Raw genomic sequence first — 23631 nt, 5'->3', positions numbered from 1 at the left:
TGCTGAAAAATAACTTAGGGGAGGTGATTAGGTAGAACATAGCACAACTTGAGCTAACTGAGGACATGACCCTATATAGGAAGGTATGGAGGTCGAGAATTAGGGTAGAAGGTTTATAGGTTAGTAAATATTGTGGCCTTCTGTGTGGCGAGGGAAGGCATGAGTCCCCTCGTCTCCTATTTATCCTTTAGTAGTAATATTCAGCATGGTTTCCCATTCCTTGATGTTTATTACTGTCACGCCCCAAAACCCACCCTAGACGTGACCGGCATCCGACGTCATGAACAACATCGGAAGAACCTAAAAAAAAACAATAATAATACTTGAACCCGCCAGGTTCAACATTCGCCTCCAACAATTTATAAATTAAATGTAACAAATCATGAATACATGAATTAAATCAGCGGAAGTCTTTATAAGTAATAGTCATAAACGTGGCAAACACCCATTAAGTCATACGAGACTTTGACAATCTACCCACAATTCTAATAACTATCTATGGAGCTTCTAAGAGACATAACAATCGTCTAACTTCGGGACGCAGCCCGGAAATCTAGAATAATAAATGAAACAGAAAGTGTCCCACGAACGAGGATATGGGCTCACCAAATCAACAACAGCAGCAAGTTCTCCTAAGCGTCGAGAGTATCACGAACCTGCTCTTCTCCGTTTCCTAACATATCATCAAAAACAACAATGGTATGCCTGAGTACTTTTGTACTCAGTGAGTGCCTCGGGGACAACAAGTATTATAAAAATAAAATATAATAATACATAAAGAAATCAGTTCTGAAAAGATAGTATAAAAACAGTCATTCCACTTTATGATTCTTAATATCATTTGTTAAACAGTCTACAAATCCATTAATCAATATAAAAACAGGTATTCAGCATGTGTATCTCAATAATAAGTATCAAAACCCATTTATAAAGCCTTTTGTCAATTTATAACTTCAATTATGCCTTTTAAATCGATCATGATTGTCAACAAAAGTTCCATAAGAGAATAATAATATCACACATGCCAATACAGACCCAAGAATCAATCATATCGCGCATAGCGCATCACACCAGAACATATAATTCTCAGTTGCTATCCTTCCTTCCGAATATCTAGGCATAAATCACACCGGACTATGTAGTACGCGGTGGCTATTCTTCCTCCCGAATAGCTAGGCATAAATCACACCGAACTATGTAGTACGCGGTGGCTATCCTTCCTCCCGAATAGCTAGACATAAATCACACCGGACTATGTAGTACGCGGTGGATATCCTTCCTCCCGAATAGCTAGGCATACATCACACCCCGAGTAGAGAACCCAGCGGTGGCTATCCTCCCCCCCGAATAGCTAGGCTTGAATCACACCCCGGGTAGCGAATCCGGTAGTGGCCACTCTTCCTCCCGAATGGCTAGGCAATTACCACACAAGGATCCATAGTGACTACCCTTCCTCCCGAGTAGCTAGGCATATATACACCGGAATATGAAATCCTCGGTGACCACTCATCCTCCTGAATGGCTAGGCATAAATACACCGGAATATGAAATCCTAGGTGACCACTCATCCTCTCGAATGGCTAGGAAAAATCACATCAACAGAGTTCATAGCATAAAAGCCGAATTACAATTCATCTTAAGGTAGTCACATCACCATTTACCATTAAGGTTCATTATGTCATATCGTAAAGATAAATCATTTCAAATAATGGCTTGAAAATGTTTCACTTCTTTAAACAAGTTTCAATTTCCACAATTCATGGTAACATACTTTTATGAGTCAACAACCTTTCAAGTAACTAATTAAATCATCCATCAAGAGAATTCTAATATCATTACCAATCGTTATCCTTCATTATTTAGCATCTCTTATAGAGGAAAAAATTCATAGTATCATATACATATATAGGGTTTGCTACAATCTAGGTTTAATGTGGGTTTGTCTCCTCACACACATTAACCACCATTTAGATATGAATTGGAGTTCAAGAACCATGAAAAGAATTACTTTTCCTTTCATTCATTAAAGAATCTTGAATAAAATTTATACTTCCAACAATAGTTTCAAAAGTGGTTTTCATTCAAAATAAGTTTTCAAAATAGAGACATACAAATCACCTTCATAGACAAAAAAGATTTTCAAAAGAGACATACAAATCACAACCAAAGAGTTCGTAAAAACCGATAGAAAGAGTATGTTCAAAAGAGACATACCTTAATTTGTTAAACAAGGTTTAACAAATCACTTTCCTAATGAAAAACACCCAAACCATAGCTTTAATCGCTTTGGGAAGAATCATGTTGCAAACCCTAGGTTTTGGTCACAAAATCATGTTAAGGATCATGGGTTTGATGTTAGAAAGGGATTAGGAACTTGAATTCAACCTAGAATCATGATAAAACTTACCTTGTAGGGTTCTTGAGGCTTGGGACTTGTTCTTCCTGACTTTAGGGTATTTTTTCGTGAATGGGGTGTTGGAGAAATAAACCCCAATTCTTAAATATAACTTAAAACGCGTAAACCCGACTTTTTGACCTGAACCCGACCTGTTACGCGATGGGTCCGCGATGTAGGGCCATTGCGCGATGTTTTGCAGCTCAATACTCAGACTTGCGCAATCGGCCCGCGATGCGAGGCCATCGCACGCGCCCCCACGCACCTGAAAAAGCGACGAGTGTCGGTTCTGCACAGTGTTCGGTAAAATAAACATAACTTATTATACGTAACTTTGCTTGGGCTGGGCGACCTACCATTGGAAAGATATTTCAAATATATAAAACTTTCATCAAGGAAGGTTTTCCAAATTCGAAATACATTTTCATGAAAATCACCCAGAAGACAGACCTATCAAAACTTAGGCGAATTTAAAAGGCCTTAAGAACTTCACTAGTTGGTTTGGCTTCAAAATGACTATATTCCACCCGAATTAATCAAGAATGGTTTCATATAGATATAATATCATCTTAGAACTATATTTTTACAAATTCACACCTAGTTCAAGTTTACGGGGTGTTACAATTACCATCTACTGTCACTAGTATTTTTGTATCTTGTTATTTTGCTTTCTCTTTTCTAACATTACTGCACCATGTTCTTTCTCTGAGCCGAGGGTCTACTGAAAACAACCTCCCTATATCACAAAGGTAGAACTAAGGTCTGCGTACATCCTATCCTTCCTAGACCCCACTTGTGAGGTCACACTAGGTTTGTTGTTTGTTTCAGCATTCATTAATGTATTAATGTGATCAAATTCAGATGGGAGAGCTAGCCGACCTCCCTTTGCGTGAGTGCTATGACGTCCAAGGTTAGATACCCACACACTTGTTACGGTTCGCATTTTCGCGGGCAGGGTTAGCGCTTGGAAAAGCTACTTTGAACTCGTTGGTGCTTTTTCGGACTTTGCTTTAAAAGAGTCGCTACCTAATTTTTAGAAAATTAGGAGAACCAATTTTGAAGGTTTATTCATACACCGTGAAAAGTCCTTCTTAATTTAAAGTTTTAGGTAAGGGTTCTGGTGATCCCCTAAAGAAAGTGTTAGGCACCCTAGTATTAAGGATCCGTACTATATGGTTGATCTTCGAATTTCAATGTGTGAGTATTTGCATGAACTGTTTATTTAGAGTTTATTTGTCATGTTGCATATCATTTTTTTAAAAAGAGTTGAATATATTTCCTTTATATATAGGGTATTTAGGTACGGATTTATGATATCCGGGTATAATTAGTTCCTTTTATATATAAGGGTAGTAGTTTTTCCTATAGGAATAGATAGAAAGTTCATTTATTTTTGGATTTGGGTGACCAAGTTTTATTCATGCTTTATTACGCATGTACTGGGTTAATCCTCTTAATATACTTTCAGAATATCCTTACCTAAATTTTTTATAATTAGGCGTAATTTGGACTGTTTTGATTTTTCAAGAAAAGAACTCTTTATATGTTTTGCGTGATTGATTTTTAGGAGAAAAATGAACAGTACTCATGGTCTAAAATCTTGCATATGCTCCCTTAAAACTTACTTGCTACATATATCTATTTTATAACAAAGTCCCAATTTTATTTAAGAAATAAGAGCATTTCAAAATCAGTTCTGTTTTTAGAAAAAATGCTTTTCTTATTCTTTGAGATCATGGGCCTTAGCCCAAAAAAATACTAACCGTGATTTATTACATAAAAAAGACCAAGTGGGTTTTAACCCCAAGAAGCAATTTTAGTTGGGTTTTCTTTAAAAAAAAAAAAAAAAAACCAAGTTGTATGGGCTCTAGCCTAAACACGCCCTATTTCTAACAATTTAAAAATATAGGCCTTAGCCACGTTCATTGACCACAGATTTATGTAAAATCAAATGGAATTGTAGTCCAAAAGTGACCTTCATCATTTGTTTTAAAATACCAGACCGAATGGGCTCTAGCCCAAAAAAAAAAAAATCAATGAGCATTCGTTTTCTTGAGAAAAATATAAGTGAGCTATGGCCCAGAAATATCAAAACTTTTTACCAAACCCAAAAACTAGAAAAGACGCGCTTTCAATAATTTTTTAAGAAAGAAGCCTTTTTGCCTAATCTATTTATCCTCTAAATTTTCGCACTCTGCTATACCATTTTTGCATTCCTAAAATCTTTTCAATTTATTACTTATTGAAACAATAGCAGTTGCCTCCCATTTTTAAATCTTTAAAAATCACTACGCATTTTCAAGGTCTAAAAAAAGGTTTTTCAGGTGCTAAAGCCAATCTAAATGGCACATGTACCGTTTTCCTAAGATGCCTAATTCATAGTAAAGGTTCCAATAATATTTATGGGTTTACAAATAACAAGCACAATACAATCAAGCCAATGATAGCAGAAATACGATGGAATAGAATAAAATAAAGTGGGGTATACCAAACCCCAACCCATTTCACCCATGGCTGGGCCTTCATATCATTTTTACCCATGATTGGGCCTTCAATTATATTAGCTTCCCTTTCTTCCTTTTGGACCCAAAGACAATTGAAGGAAATTTTCTCAATTGGGCTTTTAGCCCAATAAGGTGGCTGGACCTCGGCCTGAATGACCATGCAGTAGAGAGGGGAAACTACAAAAGACCCCTATTAATTTATATTTACTCTTCCTATCACACATAATTTATGTACACATAATATACAAAGTATACTACTGTTTTATAAATCCCATTCTATACATTAACATGCAATATATATAAACAATATATCATATTTATTCAAGAGACCATGTGAGGCATATGTGTTTCCCTGTCCTCAAACTCAACATCCCAAACTAGGTGGTGGAAGGCCAAATCATTACCCCCCCCCCCTCTTTAATCTTGATGCCGCACACGTTTCAAGAGGTTTCATGGACCTCCAGCATGGCTGGTCACCAAGGAAGGGTTCAAACTAGACTCCTCTTTACCTAAACTGCCTCTCAACCAACAAATAGGGAAGACACAGACTCACATACACCCACACATGGTTCAGAATAAATAAGATATGCCTAATATGTAGGTGTATGGAACAACTTATCAGCCAACAAGAATAAGGGCCTGTTTGGAAAGCCACCCAGGTAATTGAAATTGGGTGTAATTGAGTGTAATTACACAGTTTGGCCTGTTTGTTTGACCAGATAATTACACAGTTAGGTGGGAATTGGGTGTAATTGAGATGGTGTAATTACACTCTCCAATTCTTAAGGGAGGGCTGAGAATTGTGTGTAATTACACCTTGTAATTACAGGGTTATTTTTTAGCCTATTTCTTTTTAATTTTAATTTCTTTTCTTTTTTATTTCTATTATTTAATTTATTTTTTATTTTATTTTAATTTCTTTTCTTTTCTAATTTATTTTTTATTTCTATTATTTAATTTCTTTTTTCTTTTTACTTTTTAATTATTTGTATTTTTAAAATATATTTTCTTTTTATAGAATTCATATTTCATTTCCTTTCTTCTCATTCCCAACCTTTACTTCTTGTGGCTCCATGTAATTGCTCATATTTTTTTATTTTTTATTTTATTCATTAACCGTGTTAATATTCTAATTTTTTAAACTACATCTCTTAATATTAGAAAGAATGAGTCATTAACAAATTTGACATATAATAAGTGATTTTATTAAAGTAGAATTTAGTTGTGAATGAGGTTATAGACTTATATTTTCCCTTTCTTTTGAATTAAAGGAGTATTTACTTATATTACATTGAAACTTACTTATGTAACGTTGCAATTTGACTTAAGAGTATTATGTTAAAAAAAATTCTTTTGGATTTTGAATTTAGGTTATATTTTTAATTTTAACAATATTTGCATTAGTACTATTGGTTTTTTATTTTCACATTGTATGTTGTTTATTTTTCACTCACAGCTAATAGAATTATTGTCAAACATTTGAATAGTGTTATGGCATTATATTTATAAATATTCTTTTTTTGTCAAACATCCAATCTCATGATGTTCTCACAAAAAAAGGTATGCTTTTAAATTTTATAATCAATTAAAATTAAAATATTATTAATTTTAAAATTATATATCAATTATTTTTTACAATATTAGTTACAAATATATGATTATTAATTAACATATTTTCAAGAAACAATGTATTATTAAATAACTAATTTAATATCATATAAAGGCACATATTTTTTAAATATTAATTTTAAATTTAATATAATTAAATTTTATTTTTAAATTAAACTAATTGTGTAATTACACTTGTGCAACCAAACAGCGCACTTGTAATTACACTGTAATTACATTATGACAAACAAACAGGTCATAGTAATTACAATACTGTGTAATTACTAGGCTGTGTAATTACTAGGGTAGTAATTACACCAATTTCAATTACCAGGTGGCTTTCCAAACAGGCTCTAAATGAGACCAGTAGAGAAAAACATGACTTGAGCATGAAAATGAAGGTGATCTATATGGCCACAACATAGCCTAAACTAAACTTAAACCAAACAAACCACAACAGATCAGTCAAATGCAGTTCTGAATAAGATGGAATCAGGCAGATGTGATAAAGTATAAGAACACAAAGGGAAAATCATTATCTAAACACAATGTCATCATAACAGGTTTAGTATGCATAAAGTATACTTGTAACTATCTAAGCATAACTCTCAAATGGTTTAGACATTTTATGGACAATTCAAGTGAATACTTTGTTATCTTCAAGACATTATATTCCAAATCTAAATGATTCCTCTTGTGAAGGCAAAAATAAACAGGTAGATACAAATTATAATCTTAATAGCTATAGCATCGCCAAAGCCAAGCAGGTACAAACCGAGGTCCTTTATTGGTGTGATATCATGTTATTTTTTCACAGAATCCAATTCAAGACATAAGCAATGATGGAAACCAAGCTAGGATTGTTTATAGAGCTAACTGCCCAGAACCCTTTAAACTATCATGCTCCCATATAGGGTATATAAATCTTAGACACAATCAGTTACACCCCTTTACATGACTTAAGCAAGTAGGAAGGTCAAAGTCTCAAAATGCACAAGGATTCCACATTTTTATTCTAGGTGTCCTAACCTTTACTCTTGATTCTATCTTATTTGCAGGAAAGTTTAAATTAACTTAAGGGATGCACTTAATCTTAGCTATAACCTTATCCTTAATCATCATCTTTTCTTTAAAATTGAATAAGTATCACATATTTCTAACTTTATATGTTGCACAGGAGGAAAACAGCTTCATTCAAACATAACTAGAATAGGACAACTTTATCTGTTGCTGGACTTTTAGATTAATCGACTCATGGCTCAGTTCAAAGAAGGAAAGGGAAAGAAAGCATGATTTAATTTTTAAAGAATCACAGAGAAGAAGGGTCAAATATACCCCCCATCAGCCTACATGCTATCTTGACTAAACACAAGACCATTGACTTTCTTACCTTTTAAAAGAGGCACTTATTAGGACGTGGGGTGAAAGGGAGGAACATACCACTTTTCAAAACACAGGTTGAAATCATAATAATACACACAGAATCTACATAGGGGCCAAATCATAAACCTAACTTAACTGGTTGCTAAAGGTTCTGTCATATACTATCATGTCCTTTTCACAAAAGATAAAGGACTCTTCCATATATATGTATACTTTGGTGTATACATGGGGTATGTCTAATGCTCAAAACAAATAATTTTAAAAATCGATCAAATTACAAAAAAAAAAATGGCCTTGATTAATTATCATAGCATAATTATTTTAATTATGGCCTTTTTAATTAATTTTTTAAAATTAAATTTAATCATTTTAAAACAAATGCTAATAGGCTGGTTTTACAAAATAATTCTAATTTCCTTAAATTATGGGTTGACTAAATTAATTATGGCCAAGGCAAATATATAAAAGCTCAATTTTGCAATCACTTAATTAATTAAGTAATTAACATAATTTAAACATTTAAGGGAAATTATGCCTTGTTTACAAAAATCAAAAGTAAAAAAGGATAGGTAGCTAATTACTTAAATCATGTGGGTTATTCAAATTTCAAAGGTTAACCGGAACCGGCCGGTTTCCGGTTAAAAAAACGGAACCGCTTAACCGGTTTACCGGTTTGAAATCCCAAACCGGAACCGGTCCGGTTCAAAGTCGTTAAAACCTTTTTTTTTGTTTTTTGTATTATATATATATATATTATAGTATTTACTAGTATATTGTAGGTATATTTACATATGTTATACAAGTTTATAATTAATGTTTAAATATTTACTGACTAACAGGCTAACAGCAAGTCAGCAATACAGAATAGTGCTTTTCGTATACATATATATATTAAGTTATATGCTTAAGTTATAGTGTTATACTACATATACCGAAAATATAGTAAGAATATACGTATATATATATCAATATACTTATGTTATATAACTTATATATATATATATATATATATATATATATATATATATATATATATATATATATATATATATATATAGATATATGTTTAAGTTATATACTATATATACTTATATATATGTATAACTTAATATATATATATATGTTTAAGTATATACTATATAACTTATATATATGTATAACTTAATATATATATATATATGTTTAAGTATATACTATATAACTTATATATATGTATAACTTTTATATATATATATATATATATATATATATATATATTCTTAATATATTTTAGTTATTTTTCAAGTATATAACTTTCTAATTTTTAATTTAAGTAGATGTATATTATAAGTATATTCTTAGTATATTTTAGGTATATTCCTAACTTAATAAAAGTAAAAATATGAACACAAGTAAATAGAAGAAAGCTCAATGAGCCATATATTTTATTCATTCTTGGATAACATTTATTTGCAAGTTGTAACTTTTTTTAACTTGCAAATAATACATGAGTTGTATAAAAATAGTAGAATAATAAAATCACCAATTTTTAACCATTTCGTTAATTTCCCCCACATCATATTCGGTCATGGAAATATCTTCAAAGTCTTCCATTTGGTCCGGTCCACTAGCTATCAAATCTTCAATTTCTTCCTCTTCGCCTTCCTTCGCTTCTAAGTTTTGGTTGCGTCGCTCCGATCTAATCCAATCGCGAATGCACACTAGTACTTGCAAGCTAAAGCCGGATAATGAATGTTTATGGTCTCCAATTTGCTGTCTTCCTTGGCTAAATGCGCTCTCCGAAGCCACGGTTGATACTTGAACCGTAAGGATATCTCAAGCCATTCTTGAAAGTACCGGATAACTTGCCTTGTACTTCTTCCACCATGCTAAGACGTCCAAGTCATCCAGTTCCTTGATATCCACATTTGGCTGCATCAAATAAAAGTTATATTCATCAAAGTTTGCAGTAGAAGAAGAAGTTGGTTGTGAATGTAAAACTTTTAAACCCGACAAGCCCTTTTTGCTACTTTGAGAAGTAGTAGGGCGTGGAGCAACGGGTGTAGCACATTCTTCCAAACTAGAATAATGAGTAAAAACTTTTCTAAACTCATCATCAATAGCGAGTTCGGCTTCAGCTAAAGATGGTTGAACTCCCTCTTCAATTTCTAAAAATGTATAAATTTGACTAACCAAATTTTTAGTATAAGACAGTTTTAAACAAGAATTTAAAAGCGAACCCAATATAAATAAAGTTGGGATGGAAAAAAAATACTTCTTAAATTTGATTGTCATTTCAAAAATAGCCACTTGATAATCGGGTTTATATTTATACTCTTGTAAAACTCTAGCTATTTCCGCTAAATAGGCTAAAATTTCGGTTACCGTGGGATAGAATTGTCTAGAAAAAGCAAGAGTTGCATTATAAAAAATTTCTAAGAGTTCAACACATTCTTTAACATCTTCCCAATGCGAATAATTTAACCAATCATCACTATCAGTATTATATTTGTTGTGAACTTGTTGTATGGGAATCCTATACGCATATGCTTGTTGTAGCATAATGTAAGTGTAGTTCCACCTAGTCTCAATTTCTACTTGAATTTTCTTAGGTCTAAAGTTATTTTCCACACAAGCATTCTTAAAATCTCTAATTCTTCCCCTATTAGCATTACAAAAAAGAAACGCAACCGCATCTCTAACTTTTTGAATAGAATCATCAAAATGCACAAGACCATCTTTAACAATTAAGTTTAAAATGTGACAACTACATCTTACATGAAAAATATTTCTTAGCGGAGGGTTTAGTTCTCTTTTTATAAGACCTATCGCCTTTGTATTATTAGAAGAATTATCTAAAGCAATACAAAGTGTTTTTCTATAAATGTTAAAAAATCTCATACAAGTAGACATTGAATCGGCTAAAATATTTCTATCGTGACGACCTTTTCCTTCGTCATATAAAAAAGCTATAATTCTTTTTTGCATAACCCAGTTGTCATCAACCCAATGACATGTAATAGTAAAAAAATCTAAATGGTTAATACTAAGACCCAAATCAGCGGTAAGACAAACATTACAATTTAAAGAATTAAATACATGGCGCAAATAAAATCTATATTTTTTAAACAAATCTATAACATCGGCTCTACAAGTACTTCTAGGAATACCCTCAAATAACAGATTATAACAACGTTGAATGTAAGTAACAAACCCCAAACCCGAGGGAAAGGAAAATGGTAAACAATCATAAGCTATCATTTTAGCTATTTCTACGCGCTCTTTTTTCTTGTCATACTTAAAATTTCTACCGGTTCGTGGGTCTATCGTCATTTGAATCCCTCCCCCCTCCCCCCCCCCCCCCCCCCCACATTTGAACCCGTTTGTTCTCCCCAAATATCCATATGTTTGGTTCTCATATGAGCATTTAGTGTACCCGTTCCACCATCCTTACCAGTTCCTTGCTTAAAACTAAATACTTGTCCACATATGTTACATGTAGCTGATTGGTTTTCCCTATTCTTAGTCATAAATTTCCAAACTTTAACTGTTGGCTTACGAGTTCTAGGCGGTTTGTCTTGTGTATGTGATTGTGCAGGACATGTATCTCTTATGGAATTTTCGGGGGGTTGTGTTTCATCATCATCATCTAAGTCTTCATTAAAAGTGTCGGTAAAATGTTGTTGCATTGCCTCATGACCTAAAAGTGGATTATTTCCACCAACATCAATACCTAAATTAGGTGTTTCTTCCACAAATGTTTCCTCATTAAGCGCACCCCTAACAATACGACTACTACTACCGGCACCACGTCTTAATCTCTTTGACATTATTAAATAGAATTAATTTAAATCACAATCAAATAAATCACAAGAAAATAAATTACAACGAATTAAATTGCTAGATTTAAATTGCGAAAAATAAAGATAGAGTTGGAACGAAGGTACCAAATTGCCGGATTAATTTCCAACAAAGTGAAGGCGGCTAGAATTGCAAATCCACCAAAGCTACTTCGGATTGTTGCAAAATCACCAACTCCACCAACAATATTATAATTGCAAAATTAATAATTGAAAGTTGAAACTATAATAAGACTTTGTGGCTAATTATTGCAAAGTAACTATAATTGAGAGATTGAGATTTGAGAGAAAGATGAAGAAGAGTGAATTGGTGTGAATTAAAATGAAAATGAAGAAGGGTTTATATAGGGGTGGGGGATGGGTTAAAGTGTTAAAAAAAAAATGGGGGCCAAAAATTAATAAAATGACCGTTTGGCAACGGCCATTTTTGCAAATGGACCGTTGCCAACAGTCCATTAACGGACAGGACAGGCGGCCCAACGACTATTTTTTTTTTTAATTTCACCGGTTTAACCGGTCCGGTTCCGGTTTTACCGGTTTAACCGGTTCCGATTTCAAAAATATTGAAACTGAACCGGTAAAATTTTAAACAGTTAACCGGTTCCGGTTTTACCGGTCCGGTTACCAGTTTTAACCGGTTTAACCGAATCGGTTGACGGGTTTAGTTATCGGCTTACGTGTTTAGATTATAGTATTAGTGTTTGGTCCATTATAAGCTTTCCCACCTTAAATTGGCTACATGCTTTCTATAAAGGTATTTTCTTGTTATGTTTACCCCGGAATTATAGATTTCAGTTTAATTTTTAGCATTCACTTTCAGGATTGATAGATTAAGTTTGATTTATGTGGCCTTACTTATTGTCAGGCAGCTTAGTAAAGTTATTTTTCAATCAGTCCAATCACGTCACACCTCAGTTTTGGGGCATGACACTAGTTTTTTCCTATAAAATAGAACTTGTGGTTAATTGAGCAGGCTCATTGTCTTGAAATATTCTGAACTTTTGCCTTATAGACAAAAGTTAGAACTTATGCCTCATGGTTAACAAATCTGTTTCTCATCAGACATAAGTTCTAACTTTTGTCAATGAGGCATGACTTGTTGTCAATTGAGTAGATTCATTAAACTAATTTATGTCCACAACTTATACCCGATGAGCAACAAAAGCATTGCCTAGCAAATTTTTTGAAGCGACGACTATTTGTTAAAAGAATTTGTGGAGCTGTTCCAAAATATCAAAAGACCACCCCTTATAGAGGCCATTTGTGAACTTAACCATCATTTGGAGAATTTGAATAGAGAGTCTTTTGAGCCCAACTTTAGTTGATGCTTCTTCGTATATAGAAGAACATAATGCTTATGTTATTCGTGTATATAGCTGATGTAACACTACAATAGCTGAAATCAATTTTTTCTAACAAATATTCCCTCTATTTTAATTTGTTTTTCTTACTTTCCTTTTAATTAGTCCCTTTCAAAATGAATGTTTTTTTCCCCTAATTTGGCGTACTCTTTAGTTTCAACATTCCACATGACATATTTAAAACCACAAGATAAAATGATTTTTTGGTATGTTATACATATATTTAGTTAACAATCACAAAAAAATTAATTTTTTTTATTTTCTTAAACTTCGTGTCCAGTCAAACTAAGACAAAGAAATTAATGAAGGATGTATATGATTTTTTTTCTTCAAAAATACGGTGAAATTAGTTACTATAAGATAGAGCTCCATTTAGTTTCAAGAAAGTTATTCGATAATATACTGCACAGAAAAATAAAAGGAAATGCTATTTTTTTTCCCTTGCATTTGTTTTGAAGGCAACATGAAATTCAAAAGTATAGAACAAAGTAGAAACTATTTTCTTCTACTTTTTAAGCGATTTAGAAGAATGCCATTCCAATTAAATATGTGGACTCTCACCAGGTCCCCCATAAAGAACAAAATATAAACCCTGAAAACCATGCGAAAGTGTCCCAGCAAAAACCTTGTACATGGTAGGATTGTCGGTATGCGTGATTGTTTCATCTACTTTAATCTCCTTTCCCTTCTCATTTAAAATTGTAATTTCGGTACAATAACCATCATAAAGGGAGTTCTTAATAGGAAAAAAACTAGAGCCCATGGGAGGTTCAGGTACACCTGGTGGGCTATATGCAACTCCTCCCCATTCAACATTCGTAGCAAAACTTGCCAAGTCAGTGAAGATCCTTTGAGGCCAGAAACCAATTTGGTCAAAGCTTCTACCATCTAATAGCCACCAATTTCCATTGGCTAAATCCTTAATTTTTAAGAAAAAAAGGTAATATCAATGTCAGTATTTATGCGCTCTCCAGATTATAAGCTATACTTGTATAAACTATAAACTTTATATAAACACTAAATAAGAAAAATATTGTATATACCCGATCAATGTACATCGTGGTCTCCCAACTTGTCTTTCCACGTTCTGAAAGAACATCGTATGCACTACCAAGAGGTATCTCACTGTTTACTTGCACAAATCCAGGACACAATGTATTGAAGCAATGGCTTTTACCAGCCTAAAAAAAGGATGTATCTCATACATGTGATTGTGTAAATTGAGGTAAATAGTTAAACTAAATGATATACTAGTTTCATGAACTCAAGATGGAAATCATCTAGGTACACAAGATAGGTTACCTGAAAATGTATAAAATGCCTAGTTTTAGTATCTCCATATAATGTTGGGTCCACCTAAAGAACAAAATAAAAACATTATGATTATTTAATTTTGAGTTTACTGATAGAGTTTCTAATTTACATCTTAATGATACAATATTTAAATGTTAGTGTGTCTCCTTCTATGAAACAATAAAATGACATAATGAAAAGGTTGATATTTAACTTACTCTCCAACCAACTTGTAAGATATCTGATTCTTTTTGAATTTTTAGTCGACAACCACTATGTTGCTGGCCTTTAACATAAGGATTGTACAAACTAGCTGCCATTCCAGCTCCCGCAAATCTATTATTTGGATTATTTGGAATTCGAGCTATTGCAAGCTGAATAAAAGATATGTATCTTATATCTTTCGTCATATAAACTAAATTTCAAGCAAATACAACTAGAAACTGAGAACATAAAAAAATCATAGCAATGTACCTTATATCCTTGTGACGATATGTATCTTCCCTTTGACTTACTATTGTTGTTGCTCTGCATTAGATATGGACGACAATATATGAGGTCTGCCAGGATAATTGAAACTTAAGATCCTTTATGTTTGTGCATGAGTTGTTTTTCTTATTTATATATAAATGAATTCTTAACTTGTTAGAATCTTTATATTAGTTGTTTAAAAATGGATTCTCGTGTTTAGGTTTGAACTATTCAAGACGGAGGAGTAAATTGGCATAAATCATCTTACACCATCAAATTGAGTGTCGAATGTGACATTTTCTGGCGGTGGCATACGTCTCTGTCTTATAAGATCATCTTTCGTAATTCTCTTAACAGGAACAGTTCCAAAAGGGCATCCTCTGTCTTTTGACCATATTGACGATGACCTACTAACTGTTGAGGATTTTGATTTTTTCTTCATCCTAGATAAAGTAGGTTTCATCTGTTTAACCAAATATATAATGTCAACAATATCATATCCTTATGAAAACAATGATAATGAAATAGAAAGAGAGTAGAGATATGCCTTCGGATAAAAATTATGATCCTTCAGTAACGGATGATCAAATGCATGTTGTTTGTAGAAATCCACACAATCATATATATCCCCATATTTAGTCTGTAAATAAAATAACATATAATAAGTAACCTAAGTGACACAAGATGTAACCTGTAAACACAAAATAACCTCACAGAAACAATTGTTAGTAAATGATGCCGCTACTATTTTATTTTTTTCTAATTTTGAAAAGTCAACATAGGTGTGTGTCTAAGCCATTGTTATGCCTGCCTCTAATTTGCAAGGTAAAATGTAAAAGTATTACTCCTTCCATCCAAATTTATATAAAGGTGTTTGATTAGCATAAAATTAAAAATGAAAGAAAGATTTTTAAAAATTATTGTCTAAAATAAGCTACAGATTTGTGTAATTATAAAATTATATCATTAAGAAAAATAGGAAGATTAAAGTCAAATTGTTACTAAATTTAGAAAGATATCATTCTTTTTGGACTGATAAAAAAGAAATAAATTGAGACAAAGGGAGTAATCCGTAAGGAGTACCATCACGTAGACTGTTTGATCAATTTTCAAACACAACAAAATTTTACATACAAAGAAGGAAATATAACATGAGGTCTATTTTCCAAAAAACAGCGTGATAGAGGCATACGACTTTTATTTTTCTTCTACAAAAGTGATATTATCAAATAAGAATAAATGGTTTTAGGGACTTATGACTACAACAAAATAAAAAAAATGTACCTTAATTGTTTTGACTGTTGGCTTGTTTAAAAGTTTTACTTCTTTTTCTAACTCTGCGTCCTCTAATTTGGATAGCTTTTTTTCTCCTTGCGCCCCATTGTAACTCAAAAGAAAATACAGCATCAACAAAGTTTGTTGAACAATTTGTTGATGCCTTCTGAATTCATTTCTTTTTACAGCCATGAATGTTAGGCGTTTTGAAAAATCAAACTAATAAACACAACATAAAAACTCAAAACTGAATTTTCTAGGTGCAGGTATGATACCTTTCTACAATGAGGAAGATATTATATAGAGATGTAGAAGGGACTAAATTGACTATTGTACAAGATTTTAAATTCATGTGTAATCTTCTAAACTAGGATTGGCAGAATCTGAAAAGATTTTTATTTATTAAATGTTGATTGCCAATTTGTAACTAATATCCAAAATAATAATCTGAACATATATTTTAGTATAATTAAATGAATCAACAAAATAATATCTAAAAAGAACTTTTGACCACATGACCAAGTTGATTGTTTTCTAGTTAAACAAGTGTCTCTCGGTAAATGCCCATTTGAGTTTTGAATTGGTGAAATACCCACCTTTTATGACATCAACATTGTCAATTCTTAGCATTAAAGTCTTGAAAGACAAAATAGTTTCCATCACAAAAATCTTAAAAGACTTACAATGTTTTAAAAGATAGTTTCAGGACACGCCTCGGGACTTGCCCCGGGGCGGGACACTAACAAAACGCCCCAAGGCTTACGTGCGGGGCTTAATTCCAGTGGGGCTTACGCCCTAAGCGCGCAACTGTACTCCCTAAAGACGCCTAATGCCTAATGCTCGGGGCTCGCCTAACAGTTCTTACACAAATTATATGTTAAATTCCATAATTAAAATCATTGACACTCATAATTCTTTAACAAATGAATGATATTTAATAGTTTTTCAGCCATAGAAATAAGAAAATTGCGTGAAACTCAAATAACAAGTCGTAGTATTGCATATTTACTATTTTAGAACATTGTGAGGGTGAATATCACTTCATATTTAAAAAAAAAAATACATAGTTGAATTGTACATTTTCATTTATCTTTGGTATTTTATCCTATGTATCAAAATTATCATATTTTATTATTTCGCTATTTGAAAGTAATTTTATTTTTATTCATGAAGGAGTTACGCTATAATTATAATACTTATAAAGTTTATTGATTATTTGCTTATAGGGAGATAAAATAAATAGTATGATAGTAATACTGTTTTAAGAAACTGTGATTTTTTCATTGCTCGAAATTTAAAATGTTAGAGTTGATTTGCATTTCATAATAGCTTTTATTTCATTGTATTGTTTATAATTGTAAAATTATGTTATATTTAATTACAAGTTCTAAGTGGCGTATAATGGATTGCTTTGATTAATATTTTATGAGGATATATATATAGTTCCAATTTTTTTAAAGTAATTTTACCTATTTAAAAATATTTATTGTAATTATGTTATTTATGAAATACTAAAAATTAACTATCCATGAGGCTTACGCCTCGCTGAGGCATATGTAGAACGTCCCGCCTTTTAAAACACTGCTTACACCCCAGCCCTAGAGTATTGAAAAATACAAAATAGTCGCCATTCCCCAAGTTTTAAAAACCCAAATTAGAAATAAAAATCAATTTCTTCCCCGGAGGATTTCGTCGAAAAACCACCCCCCAACGACGTAAAGCTTCTCCAATTAAGCCATTATTATTCCTAGCTATCAGTCATTGTTCTTTAGTTCAGCCATTGTTATCTCCAATTAGTTTCTCCATTGTTGTAAAAGATCAACCACTTCACCAACGATCATAGACTGCCCTCTATGTTGATGATGGACTATGGCCAAGCATATCATAAATTGATTTGTATCAATTGTTAACATTGTAGACATCGAAATTTTGTGGGACTCTACAAGATGAGCCCAATATCTGTTAGGGTTTCTTGAAGGTCACTCTCTCTAAACCCTAGCTCACACTTATATAAGGGACACATATTCCCTTGAAAAGGCATCTCAGAGATCCCATAAACTTATGAGTATTCAAAAAGAGGTCAATATGTGGCCGGATATTTCTTCACAACCAAATACTTCAAGAAGATCCACAATATTCTTTCATGGAAATCAAATACATCCCATGAAATTCCACATATCCAAATCCAAATCATCCTACATTCGAGAAGCAAGCTACTAACGGCCCTCGAATTACGGAGAAAATCTAGAAGAGAAGAATCAAGAGAATAAATAGATCTTGTACCTGCACCATTTATCAATAAAATCTCTGTTTCAACATATTTTGTTTGTGGTTGTAATTTATTTCCGCATATTAAAATATTTTGCAAACAAATTGGCACGCCTAGTGGGACCAAGTCTGCCCTTCATCTCTTCTTTCACAAATTAAAAATCCAAAACTGCAAGTATGGACGCACATAATCGGGGGCAACTATGACCGATGAAATCTAAGAAGTCTGATTATCTGTGAGATTTGGTTTGCATTATAGCTTGTCCTACGTGTTACTCATGGAGATAATTTCAATTCATGTCCAAAGTGGGTACATCTATTCTTACCAAGCAAAGGCCAAAAGACACTAGAAAAAAATAAAGCAGCCTAGAGTATCTCTTAAACCACACTGCAGTACTCCAAAACAGACATGTAAACTGCGTCGGAAAAAGTGGATTGGAGAATTCGTCTTTACATTGGGGACGGTTGTCATCTTTCACTATTACTTCAAGTCTCGTCTTTGAGTTTCGTCAAGTCTACACTCTGACAAGCCTTGAAGTGGAGGCATTTGTAGACATCAAAATTTTGTGGGACTCTACAAGATGAGCCCAATATCTGTTAGGATTTCTTGGAGGCCACTCTCTCTAAACCCTAGGTCACACTTATATAAGGGACACATATTCCCTTGAAAAGGCATCTCAGAGATCCCATAAACTCATGGGTATTCAAAAAGAGGTCAATATGTAGCCGGATATTTCTTGACAACCAATTACTTCAAGAAGATCCACAATATCCTTTCATGGAAATCAAATACATCCCATGAAATTCCACATATCCAAATCCAAATCATCCTACGTTCGATAAGCAAGCTACTAACGGCCCACGAATTACGGAGAAAATCTAGAAGAGAAGAATCAACAGAATAAATAGATCTTGTACCTGCACCATTTATCAATAAAATACTCTTGTTTCTTTATATTTTGTTTGTGGTTGCAATTTACTTTCCGCATATCAAAAAATTGTTGCAAACAAATTGACACGCCCAGTTGGACCAAATCTGCCCTTCATCTCTTCTCTCGCATATCAGATCGGCATAATATGGAGCCACGAATTATGGAGAATATTTAGGAGAGAAGAATCACGGAGTAAACAGATTTGTACCCGCAATATTCATCAATAAAATCTTTTTATATTTGTGGTTCATATTTTTTTCCACACATAAAAAATTTGTTGCAAACAAATTAGAATTTGTAGACAATAAAATTCGCATCGAGAAAATAATAATCAAGACAGGAAAATATCGCAACAATCGTTGTATTTGATTTCAGAATATGAGTGTTACAATTTCTATGATTCCTCTAATTCGTCTTTTTAATAAAAAAAAATTCAAGGGCTTTTGAGCTTGATCTTGAACTGATGGATTTGATCTTGACTTGTACTTGAATTCAAGGGCCTTTGAGCTTGATCTTGAATCTGGTGGTCTTGATCTTGAACTTGAACTTAGATTCAAGGATTGAAGCTTGATCTTGAATCTTCGTCTAGATCTCTAGAACTTCTAGAGAAATACTTGAATGCTTGAATGCTTTTAGCTTGTAGAGAAATTTGCGGCATTTGATCCACGAGCTCTCCCTAGCTTCTTGTTAGAATTTCTGTCACCCTTTCTGAATTATGAGACCCCTATTTATAGTTGTAGGATGGAGGAGTTGTGATAAGGACATGCTTCTTTCGACCAATCAGATTTAAGATGACATGTCGATATTTGATTGGCCGGAACATGTCACTTGTATACGCGGCACATCTTCATTGGCCTTTGATTTGACTAGGCATGCTGCATCATTTTGACACGTGACATGATCCTATTGGCTCCTTCATTTTACTTGGCGTGCTACGTCATTTGACACGTGGCGCCGATTTGGGCCTCTAGGATTAGATGACATCTTGGACTTAGCAAAGTGGGCTCATCATTTGTAGCCCCAAATCAATGGACTAGCCTAACGAAATTGGACCTTTAATTAAATCCGTATTTATTGGACTTAAATAATTGATCCAAATATACTAGCCAACACTATTTATTTGGACTAACATATCTTCGACTTAATACAATTCGAATTTCTTGTGAATTGAAAGTTAATAAAATTTCGTTATCCACAAATGCCCCCTACTTCAAGACTTGTCGGATATGGATCTTTGAAGACGAGACTTGAAGTATTAACATGGATCGACACCTTAATTATGCCACATCAAATAAGAATATATATAGAACTTGAGTTCAATGTCCACAGATATCTTTGGTAAAGATTGGTCCGCGTTAGACCAAATTAGATAATTACTGAAGTTGACGTTCCCTTGCATGACAATGCATTCCTTTGCTAGAGATATATTTTTTTCTTATCTTACCATAACTCCCAAAGATCTAGCCAAAACTTCCGCCGCATGTAGCTTCACTTCCCATTGAGTTAGGATTCCTAAATCTTCTTAAACTCCAATTAATTAGAAGTCCCACACCGTTAATGTTTTTTCAATAGCACCGCATTACCGTGTCTATAAATAGCGCCGGAGGTCTCATAATTTTACCTTTAAAAAAAATAAATCTGTGAGCTCCTCCACAAGAATTTGGAACCTGACTTGCAAGCATCAAAGTGCAAGGTAATTGTTTTCTTGCCTATATTTCTTTTATGGTGTCTTTTGTTCCTTTTTTTTTGTAGATTAGAATAATAAGATCCTGCTCAAGGGACTGATTGCTACACAAACAAGGTAATCTTAAGGCGCAAAGGGATGGATACTCATTCCCGCCTTAAGAACGGTAAGGTACTCTTACGGCGCAAAGGGATGGACACTCGTCCCCGCTTTAAGAACGGTAAGGTAATCTTACGGCGCATAGGGATGGACACTCGTCCCCGCCTTAAGAACGGTAAGGTACTCTTACGACGCATAGGGATGGACACTCGTCCCCGCCCTAAGAACGATAAGGTAATCTTACGGCGTAAAGGGATGGATACTCATCCCTGCCTTAAAAACGGTAAGCTTGAGAAGCCTTGGAGGATTTGAAGACTTCAACTTGTAGAATGACAGATTTGAGACTTCATCTTGCGGACTTAGAGGATTTAAAGACTTCAACTTGAAAACATGGTAGATTTGAGGCTTCAACCTGCTGACTTCATAGATTTAAGACTTCAACCTCCAGATTTGGCATATTTAAAGACTTTGAATTACAGATGTGGTAGACTTGAAACATTAACTTGAAGATTCAGAGGAATTGAAGACTTCAAATTGCATACTTGTTAGATTTAAGACTTTCAGACCGCAGACTTGGTAGAATTGAAACTGCAGACATGGAGAATTTGAAACTTCAACTTGAAGGCTTGCTGTATTTTTAGACTTCAATTTGCTAAGAGATTATAGTCATCCCGTTAGTGAAACCCATGGAAATGGAGATTTAGCCCCATTGAACCATTAGAATTTGGTGAAGGTCCAAATTTCAATGAAAGGATGCTTGTATATATGATTTGCATGTGCATGGTCAGGCGGAGTTCATTTCATCATACTTCACTCGAACAACACATAAAATGGTGTATTTTTTTTAACTCATGAGACTGAGCTTAGAATGAGACTCTAAGTGGCCTACGTACCTCGGTGAAGAAGATCAAGTCATTCTGTAGTTCAGAAAGAATGAGTTTTTTTTTGTGTCCTAACTTTTTCCTAGGCCGCCCTTTGCGGAGTTTTCAACCTAGCAGACATATTTTTTTTGTGTGTCCTAACTTTTGCCTAGGCCGCCTCTCATGACGTTTTCAACCTAGCACGAGCAAATCGTCGTATAGTCCTCTTCTGATAACCCGTGGCATGTGTTGGATATTCCCCCGACTGAATATATTCTTTAATATCATGAAACCAAGGCTCACCATCGATTTCCTCTTCCACCGCATTGTAATAAGTGTGTTGATCATGGGTCTGTATGTGCAAAGGGTCAATATGAGTTTTGTCCGGATGTTGGAGCATTGAAGATAATGTGGTCAAAGCATCAGCAATCTCGTTATGAATCCTGGGAATGTGCTTAAATTTCACTGTTATGAATTGTTGGCAAAGATCTTGAAGGCATTGCTGATATGGTATAAGCTTCAAATCGCGAGTTTCCCATTCTCCCTGAATTTGATGGACTAATAAATCTGAGTCCCCCAATACTAATAACTCTTGGATTCCCATGTCAATTGCTAGCGTCAATCCCAAAATGCATGCTTCATATTCTGCCATGTTGTTGGTACAATAAAATCAAAGCTGGGTTGTTACAGGATAATGTTCCCCTGATTCTTAGATAAGAACGGCCCCTATTCAAACTCCCTTCATGTTAGCAGCTCCATCAAAGAACAACTTCCAACCTGGATTGTAATCAGTAGTAACTTCCTCAATACATGATACTTCTTCATCTGGGAAATACGTCTTCAGTGGTTCATATTCTTCATCCACAGGGTTCTCAGCCAAATGGTCTGCCAAGGCTTGGGCTTTCATCGCGGTCCGGGTCACATAAGAAATGTCAAACTCTGTGAGCAATAACTGCCATTTTGCAAGCCTAACCGTGGGCATAGCCTTCTGAAAAAATATACTTCAAAGGATCCAAGCGGGAAATGAGGTAAGTAGTGTAGGACGAAATATAATGCTTTAACTTCTGTGCTACCCAAGTCAAGGCGCAACACGTCTTCTCAAGAAGAGTGTACTTAGCCTTATACGTAGTGAACTTCGTGCTGAGATAATAGATGGTCTGCTCTTTCTTGCCTGTAATGTCATGTTAACCCAATACGCAACCAAAAGAATTGTCCAAAATCGATAAGTACAATATCAAAGGTCTCCCGGGCTCGGGAGGAACCAACATCGGCGGATTTGACAAGTACCTTTTGATTCTGTCGAATGCCTCTTGGAATTCATTGGTCCATTCAATTGCAACATTCTTATTTAGCAGCTTGAAAATAGGCTCGCATGTTGATGTGAGCTGGGCAATAAATCGACTAATGTAGTTCAACCTCCCAAGTAGGCTCATTACCTCGGTCTTGTTCTTTGGTGGTGGCAACTCCTGAATAGATTTGATCTTTGCAGGGTCCAATTCAATACCACGTCGACTGACTACAAACCCTAAAAGTTTCCCTGTCAGGACTCCAAATACACATTTCGCTGGATTGAGCTTAAGATTGTACCTGCGAAGCCTTTCGAAAAATTTCACCAAATCCTTGATATGGTCAGACTGCTTTTTTGATTTAATGATCACA

The 23631-nt window shown here is 33.9% G+C and overlaps 1 protein-coding gene across 1 annotated transcript; it reads right to left on the bottom strand.

Annotated features, from left to right (window-relative positions):
- Positions 1–13461: 13461 nt before the first annotated feature.
- On the bottom strand, positions 13462–16414 carry LOC132638094 (protein neprosin-like). The gene is made up of 8 exons (XM_060355078.1): positions 16139–16414; positions 15402–15494; positions 15123–15317; positions 14858–14911; positions 14602–14757; positions 14393–14446; positions 14134–14271; positions 13462–14009 (listed from the first exon to the last, which is right to left on the bottom strand). The coding sequence occupies exons 1-8, from the start codon at positions 16319–16321 to the stop codon at positions 13632–13634; spliced, it is 1251 nt and encodes a 416-aa protein (XP_060211061.1). The 5' UTR covers positions 16322–16414; the 3' UTR covers positions 13462–13631.
- Between the last annotated feature and the right edge of the window lie 7217 nt (positions 16415–23631).

This window comes from Lycium barbarum, chromosome 4, assembly GCF_019175385.1.
Source record: "Lycium barbarum isolate Lr01 chromosome 4, ASM1917538v2, whole genome shotgun sequence".
Taxonomy (NCBI): Eukaryota; Viridiplantae; Streptophyta; class Magnoliopsida; order Solanales; family Solanaceae; genus Lycium; species Lycium barbarum.
Note: the sequence above shows the minus strand (reverse complement) of the source record. Positions and strands in the feature narration are given on the sequence as shown.